The 12,864-nt window shown below is 37.1% G+C and overlaps 1 protein-coding gene across 1 annotated transcript in view; it reads right to left on the bottom strand.

Moving 5' to 3' along the window:
• Positions 1–12,864, bottom strand: part of NAV3 (neuron navigator 3) — a 423,218-nt gene that overhangs the window by 67,409 nt on the left and 342,945 nt on the right. Inside the window, 1 exon segment of the mRNA XM_083807523.1 lies at positions 825–963. Within this exon segment, the coding sequence (XP_083663649.1) occupies positions 825–963 (139 nt within the window).

Raw genomic sequence — 12,864 nt, 5'->3', positions numbered from 1 at the left:
ATACTACAAGAGCTACAACTCTATATGGGTATGCACAACACCATCTGGAGTCTTTAGCCTGGAATTCCTGCAGAACCAAGCAAACCCAGCAGAAGGATGGGGTTCTATTATTTATTTATTTATTTAGTTATTTATTATGGCAGGCAACCTCAATGAAAGCAAATTATAGATGACATTCCCATAGGCCATTTCCATTCTTGCACCGAACTGGGGAGAGGAAGCTCTACAAAATATGGACTCCCCACTTCTGGCTTTTATCTCCCAGTGGAGAAAATAGGGAAAGGACAGTACAACCTATGCAGTTTGTCTCTGATACGTGTCAGATCATGAAAAATGAAAACTATTTCACTTTAAGTTGTGCTGTCTGTTGCAAAAGATATTCACTCCAAATGCAATGAAGTGAGTTGAAATGCACTCATCACAGATTCAGTAATGGTGTGGGGTTTTTTGGTGCTAAGGTGCACTGGGGACTCTCCCAGGACAGGCAGGGCAGGGTCTTGCCAGCTGGGGCCCATCCTACAGCTTTCATGAGTGGAGCAAGCCCTGGCTGGCTAGATCCTGCCCTGTCTGCCCTCAGCAAGGGAGCAGAGCAGGCCAGGGAAACTGGGACATCAGCCCACAGGTCAGGGTTGGTTCCTACTCAGAGCTTCTCACCTATAACTGTAATAGAGGAGATTATAAAATATGAATATTTCATTTGTTTTGGAATATTGTTTCTAAAGCTTTTTTTCTTTTTTTTATCTTTTTTTTTTCCTCTTATTTTTTTCCTGTCATCCCACATGCTTGTGTGTAGTTGCAAGAAATGGCAATGGAAAGCTACTTACCTGGGCATGAGCATTCTTTCTTGAAGAGGCAGTTATATTGGAATAAGAGCTGACAGATGAGGTGGTGTTCAAATCATCTGTGCTGAGGTTGTCAAGAGTGTCACTGAGGCCACTACTTACTGAGCTGCTGTCATCCCAGCTGCAGAGAAAGAAGCACATCGACTTTACATACTGTGTGTCAATAGGAAGAAAGTGTCAAAATCTATAGACACAATTATTTATTCTTCAAGAGGTTAACCAGAAAATTTTCAGTACTATTTCCCAATGTATGGTGAATATTAGTTTTCAGACTTTTAAATTAATTATTCACTCACTGACAAGCGGTTGCCTGTTCAATTAATGAAAGACCCAGTTGTCTTTTAAAAATTTAACATCAGCTCTAAGCAAGCAGTAGTGTAAGTCATTAAAAAAGGTTGTTTCATGCTTCATTGCAATCACATTCAGTACACTGGCAGGGAAATCCAGCAAACCTACCTGGTATTGCTAGCCAAAGCATTATTAATAGGTTGGAAAACACCTGATGGATTTCCAAGCTACAGAAAAATAAAAGGAGCATTTCTTCTGCAGCCTAATCAACTGTCAGTAGGAAGCCAGTATTTCCAAAAGTTTTATTTTCTTGTCTTAAGCCTTTGTCTCATGGGTGCAATGTCATCAAAATAGGATCCCTGACAGTACAGTCGCCAGGGTTGACAGAGAACACGTTATACATCTCTCAAGAAACACAGGCTGTCAACTCTTCTGCTTTGGCAGATTGAGGCAGAGGATGTAAATGAGAGAAAAGCTACTCTTACAGAAATGTCATCTACCTAGTCTCACAAAAGCATTGTTTTTTCCATGGAAGTGAAGTTGAAGTTGATCAGTGTTTCTCCATAGTGTTACATTACGACTCTTAGTTTATTGCAATATAAATCATTATAGCAGTATACTTATAACACAAGAGAGAGAACACCTTGTTCTGCTGTAACCTACATCATGGGCCACCTTTGAGGTCAGATTCTGCGATTCCCTCCTTAAAACTAAAATTCAGTCCTACAGTCTGGTTAAAGCTGAGTACTATTACTACCAGTTGCTCAGAGCAAGCTAGGAAAATATCTGTGAATATTGTTTTGTGAGGTTAAATTCACTTGTTCATGTAAGGCCTAACAGCAGTGACAGAGAACTGCATGCTACAAAATGTGTGCTGTGCTGCACCAGAAAGTTCAGTGCACTAGTCTTGTATCATAGCAACTGCAGCAAGCATTACTTTGGTTTTGTGAACGGTAGAAAATCACATTACAAGCCACTCCAGTGACAAGGTAAATGTATTTCAGAGGGCAAGAATTTATTACAGTGCTGCGCTTTCCTCTGTTGAGTACAATGACTAGAAATAAATACAACTTCTGCAACATTGCTAGGTAATATACATACAAGTGATTTTAAAATGCAATTTCATATCTAAGCAATTACAATATCAAACCTTATGCACCCCACATGCACCTAAGAACCCTCTCTCATTCACTAGTTACTTATACTGTCCACATTTTTCACTGTCTAATGTGATATGGAATTTCAGTGATGCTAAATGCCAGATTCAAATGGTATGCACCACAAAAGAATATACCTTGTATAACTATTAAGACCAAGAACCTTAAAGACCAATAAGAAAATAGATATTTTGAAATGCAGGTTGGTTTTAGAAAAGATAATATGCCTTCATTAATAAAATAAAAAGGAAACAATCATAAGCCAAATCCTATGTATTGGGCACTTGCACAAGCAACATGAACTTCTAATGTATGACATTCATGTTGATTAATACTTGACCATCAGTTTCCTGAGTCTAAGGCCCTGGGAACAAAGATCAACATTTAATTCTGTTTGCACATATTTGTTCACTATTTTATTTTATTGTTTGCTACTTCATTTATGCTCATTTTTCTCAGTAAGAAGATTCAAATTTTCTAAATTCTGAAATAGTTCATCTGAGTCATAAAATATAAACATGACATTTGTTCTCTACAACTGAAGTTGCCAGACAAAAATGACTATGAATCCATTCTATTATATCTTCTCTGTTGTGTTTCACACTCATCACACCTCACTCACCAGTGGCTTATTAGTAGGTTCTGGCAACACTCATGGCCATCTTGTAAGATACGTAGAAGATTACTTTGACACTTCCACCACTGACCTTTCAGAGCCATAACTATATTTGTCTGTAATTTTTTCTCTGATGATAAGTGGTCAAAATGTTTTCTAAATTTGAGGACTTTCATCCCCTCAGATTTCTAATAATTTATATATTTAATACAAATGCATAATAATACAGTATGCCTGTAAAAATGAGAATATCCCAAATTGCTTTCTTTTCTGTATGTCATTTTTCTAAGGACTATTAGAGGGACTGATTCTTACTTGACACAATCTTTTTAATCGTCCTTTTTATAACATAAAGTAAAAAATGAAAACTACAACAAAACATATCATGAAGCAATGAAGATCATTGTATTGTGCTTACTTTAGTGCATTGTCCAGAGTTGTTTTAACGTGGTCATGCAGTTAAATCTCTTTGCTTTTGTCACACACCATTTCCACCTTTTCAGACCTCTTTTCCCATCTCTAGAGAGTATAGTTGCTATCAGATGAGAAAATATATTTTCTGAATAATGAAGATGCCTCATTTATAATTTGGAACACCACATGCATATTAATTTCTCCTTTAAACTAGAAAATCTGGTAAAATTATATGTGCATCACCTTGAGATTGAAAACCCATTCTTCATAGTCTTCAGCAAATTCTCATATAATTTTTGTTTTTGTTCCTCCTAACCCTCATCAAAACAATATTGACATTATTTATTGTCAGACTACCTAAGGGACTTAGCATAGGCTTTTAATATACTGCCTAAGATTTATCTTTTACTTACTTGTCTCTTTTTCACGCACCCTACACTGTTTATGACAAGTAAGGTTACCACTGCTGTTTATTAATGCCTGATGCCATTTCCCTTTATCAAAACACATTTTAGCTACTTAGAACTTGGGCAAAATCTGTTTTCTGTTATTGTTGGGTATTAGCCTTGCGTTGATTTATTTAAAAAAAGTTGTCAGCAAATGCAGTTTTGCTACCTAGGAGACTGAGGCTAAGAGAAAAATGCCTTGTTTTGACAAGTTCTGGAAACCTTTTCTTTGAGAAACCCTTGGATCTCAAGAGGAACTGGAGAAGAGCCTTGAAATTTAGCAAGCCATAATCTTCACATCAAGGATGTACCTTTTGTTGTTTCTGGGAGGAATCGTCTCAAATCTGGCTAATATCTCTTCAAAATCACTCTTTGCATATTCCTGGCAGAGACTTTCCAGCATTTTTTCAGCTAATAGCCCAAAGCCTCTACTCCACCTAGACACGTGGCAGCTCAGCTCAGCTCAGCTCAGCTCAGCTCAGCTCACCTCAACCTGCTGTGAGCTGCTGAGGTCCAGGGTTCTAATCAGCAAACTGAGAGCAAGCCAGTAATCCAGCAGCCACTGCTCTCATTGTGAATGCGTGTAACAGTTTATGATAACATAACCACATCCTATTTTTTGTTCTCTAGAAATGCTTCATTAATTTAGTGCTCATAAGAGGTCCTCTCTGTGAACTTAAAATCCAATTTTCACACACTGAAGTACATGAACCAAATAAGGAATATTTTATATGGGATAAGACACTATTTTACACAACAGGTGGATAAGCAACAGATCTCCAGGGCAAAGAAGCAATGACACAATCCAGAAAATACTTTATTTTACCCTACATAATGAAGGCCCGCAGAAACCTGCAACAATTTTTTCTGGATGTTTTCAGTGATGGCTGAAAGTACAAAATGCAATTAGGTAGGAGATGAATACTGAAGGTAATGATAAGAAGTAGTAGTACTTACAAACTGTTAGCTCCATGGATACATAAAACTATTCTCCTTTTACAGTACTTGTTGTAGAAAATCAAAGCAGTCTCTTAATTGCAGACAAGACACGGTGGAGGGCACAACCACAATGATTGTTCCTTCCACCCTTCCCGTTTCTATTTTCAGCACTTTCCTTAAACTTGCCCGCTCAAAGAAGTCCACCATAATGACAAGCTGAGTCAATGCCTGGAATTTGTTTCAACAGTGGCATATTTCATTAATGTTTGAGATTGCCTCCAGTCAAAGTGGCCTCCGTGTGCAAATAAAAGAGCTTTTCACAAGCAGATCAGACATATGAAGGCAGCAAGACTCCAATCAATGTACTATCAAGTTTGCTCAAAAAGTCTAGTTTCTTCAATGCACCCAGCCTTTGGCACAGTTCGACAAGTTGCTCACATTTTTTTCTTTGGTTCATTACTGATTTTTGCAAGCAGAAGCAGGAGCTGCTGCTTGTTGAATACAGCTCTAGAAAAACAAAACAAAACAAAACAAAACAAAACCCTTTTCTCTTAAAGCATTCATTTAAGCCAAAAAAATGCTATCTCTAGGGAGGTTTGTAACTCTGAATGAAAAATAACACTTTATTAGTCACGTGCTTTGTACTGCATATAAAGGACTTTAGAGCACAATACTAGACCTAAGATCCTGGCATGTGTTCCTTAGGAATGAGAAATCCTTAGTCACATACTTGCTAATGCAAGAGGAATTCACATTACCTCAGAGACCTATGTAGAGGCCATAATATATGGATATGAGATCCAGGGACTCTGAACAAACACATTTAGCAAAACTACCTCTACTTGATTTTTAGAGCAACTCTGTGCTTTCAAAACGTGGCAGAAGGCCTTTAAACACTTCTAAATTGTTCATTATCACAGTTGGTATAAGTAAAACAGTGCCCATGTGTATTTCTGCAGTTGGGGGAAATGATCTTAGAGGATAAATCAAAGATCTGAGACCGTGATAGAAAGGTATAACTCAGGAATAAAAGGAAACTTAATTCCTGAGTTTAGAGTGTTTCCATTTGTGTTTGAGGATATATGAATCCACACTAAGAGAGACTGAGGATGAGCAACAGAGTATGAAAGAGTACAACACTGTATAAGAGAGACATAGATCTACTGGAAAGTCCAATGGACAACACCAAAGATGATGAAGTGACTGCAGCATCTCTCCTATAAGGAAAGGATGAGAGAGCTGGAACTGTTCAGCCTGGAGGAAGGGAGGCTCAGGGGGCATCTTACCAATGTGTATAGATTTCTGAAGAAAGGGTGAAAAGGGGACAGATCTGGGCTCTTCTCAGCTGTGTTTAGCAACAGGACCTAAGACAATGGGCACAAAATGGAAGAACACAAGAAGTTCCCTCTGAATATCAGGAAGCATTTTTTTTACGTGAAGGTGCCAGATCACTGGCACAGGTTGTCCTGAGAGGTTATGGAGTCTTCTTCCTTGAAAATCTTCATAAGACACCTGGACACCGTCCTGTCAGCCTGCCCTAGGTGGCCCTGCTTGCACATGCGGTTGGATCAGATTACCTTCCAATCTCAGACATTCTGTGATTTTTGTGGTTCTGTGAGCAATGAGGTGTTATCCCCTTTCTTTGGCTACACACAGCCGTCTGATTTATGTGACTGAAACCTAAGATGACGGAGGTCTCCATGCCTCTCTCTAAGAGCCACTGGATGGTTCTACACAATAAGTCATACAAACAGCATAGGTATGAGAAATGAAATATGAAAATTGCTTTCATTTGTATAGCCTACTTCTATGTTTGCCAAATGGGTTGCTAGTACACTGTTCCACTGTAGCGTCTGGGATCAGGACACCTTCACTTACACTGGATAGTTATTTAAATTAGACAACAGTGCCTTTAAAAAAAAAAAAAAAAAAAAGGGCAAAATCCCAAAATCTAGCCACCTGTGGAGTGAGTGGCTATCTAGAGTGTAAGATCTGTGTTACTGATGCTCAAGGTATCTACATTGCATGGGACTTAAGGAATCAAAGGTTGGCATTTTATCCACTAGTTAGTCAGATACATCCAATGGGTAAGTGGAAAAGTCTGAAAGTATATGAATGATATGACAACCCAGATGTCCAGAGAAAAAAACTTGAACTTAGTACGTTCAACTTAGTACGTTCCCTACGCTACTTGTACAAGTTTAGCCCTGCAAAAGGAAGACAGAACTCATTTACCGCCAGTCCATGCCATACACTTAAATCCATAAAGCAGGGAAAACAATGCATAAATCAGCCTTCACGACATGGAGGCGCACGTTGCTTTTCTACCATGCACCAGTAAAATGGATATTAACATGCAGTCCAGGCTGCTGCCATGAACCATCATCCTTTCTGATGCCCATATTTCAACCCATTTCAGGAGAGTAAGGCAAGATTCAGCCTAAAATAAAGATTTTATATCTACTCCCTTAATAGACTTTTGAGAAAAGAAATGATCTCTTAGCTCATTAAGAAGAAAAGATAAGAAAATAATTGGACTGTTTTACTCAAAGCAACTCCTCACTAGCATGCCAATATATCAGCTGGCAAACTTTCTCGTTCAAAGTTCAATTCATCATGAATTAATCCATTTTAAATCTTTTACTGTGAGCTCAGCTGTTCATTATTCATAAAATAGCTACACTGACCCTTCGCTGACAAATTCAAGATGGCACAGAGTTCATAAAATCAATACTTTGTTTCAAGCTACAGGCTGCCAGAGCAAAAACCCAGGCCCTGAATCAAACCAGAAACTTACTGGGGCTATAAATTTCATTATAGCTATTCTATCCTCATAGCTTAAAAAAAAATAATAATAAAAAAATGTAGCCAGTTGGACTCATACTTCACTGCCTTTTCCTCAGCAAGTGTAATGCATTACCTGCCATATCCAAACAAGGCAACCACTGAAGCGTTAATCCTGAATTACTTTGGGTTCACTGATAGAAAATGGTGTCATGTTCCTTTCAAAATGCATTTATTTAGCACATTCTAAGGAAAATTGTTTACAATTAGAAAGAATAAAAATGCATTTATGGATCTGCTTTCATGCAGCATCATTTTGGGAGGATTTTTATTTCACATTCAAAACAAATCTAGAAGATACAGTCAGAAAATTCTATCCCACCATAGCCCAAGAGCACAATTAGAGCAAAATGCATTTTTTGCAAGGTCAGTGTATTTCCATATTTCTTCTTCCAAGCATTTAATAAGTGCTTTAAGAACTAATTTGGTTTTAGAGCCTGCAGGAAGAAAAATGAATTGATGGAAGATTCATATTTCTCAGGGTAATTATATATATACCTTGTAGAACCCACAACTCAGGACCTGAATAAGTCTTTGCCAGAAATGTTGATGGTTTACTTATGTATGATGGTGTACTTATTTCTGAATATAATGCTTAATATGACATGATAGGGACAGCAGAAAATCATTAACTAGTTCCAAATTCATAACAGAATGTATCAACAAAGGAACTTTGCAAAATGGAATTTAGGCAAGTGTTACTGCAATAAAATAATAAATATCCAACATTTAAAAAAAAAAAAGATTTTTTTTTTCCTGGAATGTACAGTCTTTTTTTTTCTTCTTTTCCTTTTTTTTTTTTTTTTTCATGAGGCAGATAAACAGCATCCATTTTTAATTACATTTCAAACAGCTTATGGAAAATAGTAATATAGGGCCGAAGCAAGATGTAAGGAAATAATTCTAACAAGAACTGTTGACAATATCATAACAAACGAAAGGAGAAAAGCTTTTGATGGTTTTATCTTTCCGCTGCTGTGTGTTATGCTTTTAATACACTGTTTGGATCCAAGATACATTTAAATTTTTAAAATGCAGATTCAGACAAGTTAATTAACATCAGCTGAATGGACATAAATAAACAATTTACAGTGCCTTTGTGATTCTTCAGAAAATATAAAAGCAACTTTATTCCTTGCTACCTAGTCAAGAAGTAAAAATGTCGTTCTTCACTTTGTATATGGTCACTTTGCATTCCCCCCCAAATTAAGACAAATGAGATCCCACAAGCATAAAGAAATATCTCATGGGATCCATATTAGTATGTGAAGGAAAATCATATTGAAACCTTAAACACCCTGAGATAAGCCCGATTTGCCATTCACCTTTGTAAACTACCAGTTACAGGTTCAGCTGGGTGGGAAAGTGCTGAGAAAAAATCAAAGATCTTTACTGAACCTTGTCTTTAAATTACATGAGGAAACCAAACAGATCCTCCTGATAATTGTTCAGAGGATTTACTCTTCCCAGTAATTATTTGGCTGATGTTAAAGTCCTGATATACTGGTAACCTCCCCTCTGTGCATAGTGTATCATGTTTAAGAATATCTGTTAGAACTATCTATCCTGGTTTTGCTGATGTACAGAATGGAGGGATTTATTTTTCTTGTTAATAATTGACTAAATTCAATTTGAAGAAAAATCACACGTAACTATGTAACTAAGAATGACGAGACATAAATATCTGTTTATTTTTTCATGATATTCATCCCATAAAACTCCATGAAATATCAACACTTAAAAACAGCAGTTTTATGCAGATTTGGTGTTGGGGCAAAGCAAGGTTGGGAATTATTTCTGGCTTGGAACGGGCATTTGTTACCCCACATAGTTCTTTGCAGAGGATGACAAGCATTACATTTTGTTTGTAATTTCTTTCTTTTAAGTAACATCTTAGTGATGGACATCTCTCTTTGTCACCTCTGTGCAGCACTCCCTGGTAGTCTTCTTTCCTACTGGCATGAGGAAAGCACAGTTGGAAATGCAACACTTCTGAAAGTATGGGGTGAATTTTACCTGGAAAGTTGGAAGCAACAGGCACCTTCCTACATTCAAGTTAATTTCCCCCTACATGTCTCAAGACAGTGACATTTTGAAAGGGTGTTGGCTTGTTAAGTTAAGCAACAAATTGTAACTGTGGGAAAAGCTTCTAGGTTGACTCCTAAAGGGGCTTTTGATCCACACAAATATTTTCAGATAAGAGGGTAAGCCTATTATCTGAAGCCTAATGGGCTTACACGCTCATAGCCAGAATTATGACAACAATCTGCCTAACAAACAACAAGGAAAGCTGAACACAAAGCTATTTCGTTTCCTGTTTTTGTTTGTCAAGCCTCTCTCTCATACTTGTTGCTCTTTTCCTGGGGTTTGCTGAGTAAAGACCCAGATTACTGCTTTAGTATGAAGGAGAAACGGACTTTCTCTTCTTTCTTTCTGCACGACCTGATTTTTAGCATTTTAGCAACAAAGACTTACATGTTCATGCTCTGTGCACATCTGGTCTTCAGGCCGTTGCTCATCACTGCTGGCTGGTCATAACTGCTGGCTGATTTTAATTAAACTTCGCAGAAAACATAACAGCTCAAAACCATTGTAGTTTGTAACTCACATGAAAACAGGGAGCCATATGAAGACAGAGAGAGTAAAAGGCTCTCTAAGAGGAAATGTGCAGGGTGAATTAATTATACCAGATGTGCACGATTCTTCACACAAAGCCAGACTGCTTAAAATTTGCTGTTCCCAGAAAAAAAAAAAAAAATATATATATATATATATTAATCCAGTGTAGGCATTTCTTTGTTCTTAATTCTCTTTTAATAAACTGTTTCATGGAACGTTTTTACTCATTTTTGAGATTTGGAGGTTTTTTTTCTCATGATTTTTATTTCTTTCTAGCCTCTTTTTCCTCCATGAAGGTCAGGCTGCTGTGTTCAGAAAACATAGATTCCAGAAGTAAGATTCTTATTTGCAGATGTTCAGTCACCTCAGCATTTATTTGATATTGTTTCCATTCCCCAATTGTTTAAGATTTTCTCTCTCTGCAGTAAAGTTCTATTAGGGCATCCAGGTTGTTGAAATTGGTTAGCTTTAGATAAATTTTATTTGAAGAGTTTAATGTTATCTTTAATTCTGTCACATGCCAGACTTTTGCATCAATTTTAAATATTATTCAGTTGTGCCTCATGTTATATTGTCACCTTTCACATGATCATTAACAGCAGCCATTGATCCATAATATCTTTTCTGCTCTGAGATCACAGTTGGGATCAATTCTATCTCTGAAAATTTCCAAACATACATATTTTTTATAAATATGTGAGCGATACCCAATATTTGTTGGTCTCTTAAAAAGTTCCTCTTAAAAAGTTCCTGTGCCATGTGCTTGTCATCTTGCCAATGAGATTAGAGGGAGCTCATTTATGGAACAATTACCTCAGGATTCAACCTAATCTCTATCCAATTTTTAGGAGTCTGGAGAAGAGAGGGTTGTAGGAAGTGAGCTGCAGATCAGGCTTCTGGAACTTGACAGGGCAAAATATCATTGGTGTATTTAGATAAAGAGCTAGCTGGAAATTTCTAATCAAAACATATTTGATAAAGTACTGCTATGCTAATAGAAATAGAAACATTTCACAATATTTAAAAAAGCCAGATTTGCTCAATTTTGATTGAGGAACTCATTTTGAAATTTCACTCTGTACTTACATTATATTAGTCAGAAATAGTACATCTTTTTCACTGAGAAAACAGGTATAGTAGGAGACTGCAAAAATTATTTTCATATCTTAGATTTCAGATGTTTCAATTTATTTTACTGATGTTCCAAATCATTATGGAAAACTTCACTTAACACTGAACAAAACCACCCTTTTCTAAATTCATTTTCAGTGAAATATTTTACCTTATACTTGTCATAGGAAAAAAAGTATAGCTATGAAAATAATGTAGAACATAAAAACAGATGCTTGAAATAAAACTTTAAAAAGATATATATATTTTTTCTTAAATCAAACATATTTCAATATATCTTTCAACAATTTAAAAGCAAACAAACAAACAAACAAAAAACCCCACTCAGTTTAATGTAAAACAAGAGCCAAAATACCGAAAGTTCCCTTAACAGAAAAGGGAAGTTTTTGATAAAATCTATATAGAAGGGCAACCAACAATAACTGATTGTGACATTTTATGCATCCTAAACTTTTCTGCATTCTTTCTAGTTACAGAGTCATGTAGTACAGTGGCAGATGTTTCCTGGAGGCATTTCTGTATTCTGTATTACAAACAATTTCCTTTGAAAAAATAAGAACCCAAACCCTTTGGAAGGTTAAAGTCCTTCTGGATAACAGAATATTTCTCTTGGTTGTTTTCAACCTGAAGTTCAGAGAAACAGCCCATTAAAAGCCATCACTCTCTCCCTCTTTCAGCCGAAAAGGTGATGCACTAATGCATCTCACTACGAGTTCTGTCTTTCACATGGACAAAGTACCAAAATTACTGTTATTGCCAGATCGACTGAAAGAGAAAAATTGTACTCATGAATTCACGGTACTCTTGACACAGCTTATCAGCATGGTTTGGATTGCTGGTTTTGAAAAGGGGACCCCTCTCAGTCTCTGCCTTCTAAGCATCTTCAGGAGGAGAAAAATAATGAATTATACTCCTGTAGGTATGTCATAAATATATTATTAAATTACTGCTTGAGAATATTTACTTCCCTAATGTGTCAAGATCTACCAAGTGTTTAATTACTTTGATTCTAGACATTTCTCAGGGATACTGGGGTGACTAGGATGTGCACAGAGATCAGCACCAAGGGACAGAAAGTGGATTTGGTGATGGAAGAAAATGAGAAGTGGTGATAAAAGCCTTCTGGCTGGCCCTCCACAGCTCACCACAGCTGTATACGTGGTGGCATGGGCAGCTATGTGAATGGTAGCAGCAGATACAAACAGTGAATGGAGGAGACTTTGGCACTTGAGATACCTTGTCAACCCACTAGACCATATGTGTCAGGCCTACTGCATCTTGCTCAGGACAGAGTTACCTGCAGGGCACTGCTGTCTGGTCTCCTCCAGCCAGCTCACTTCGCTGTGTAGGACAGATCACATCAGAGCCAGGTTAAAACTCTCTCCAAACTGATGACTACATTGTGGTTGTAATTACAGGGGTTGCAATCAAGGCACATCAGTGCAACTTATCCTTGTGATTGTGTGAACTTGTAAATAACTTTAGTAATACAAAAAGCAAGATTCCTATTCATTGTTACCACCCCCAAAAAAGCCCAAATAAGTCCAGGAAAGCTATGAAAGTGGGGA

Source organism: Anser anser, assembly GCF_964211835.1.
Source record: "Anser anser genome assembly, chromosome: 1".
Lineage (NCBI taxonomy): Eukaryota > Metazoa > Chordata > Aves > Anseriformes > Anatidae > Anser > Anser anser.
The sequence above is the reverse complement of the archived record's forward strand: the minus strand, read 5'-3'. Positions and strand labels throughout refer to the sequence as shown.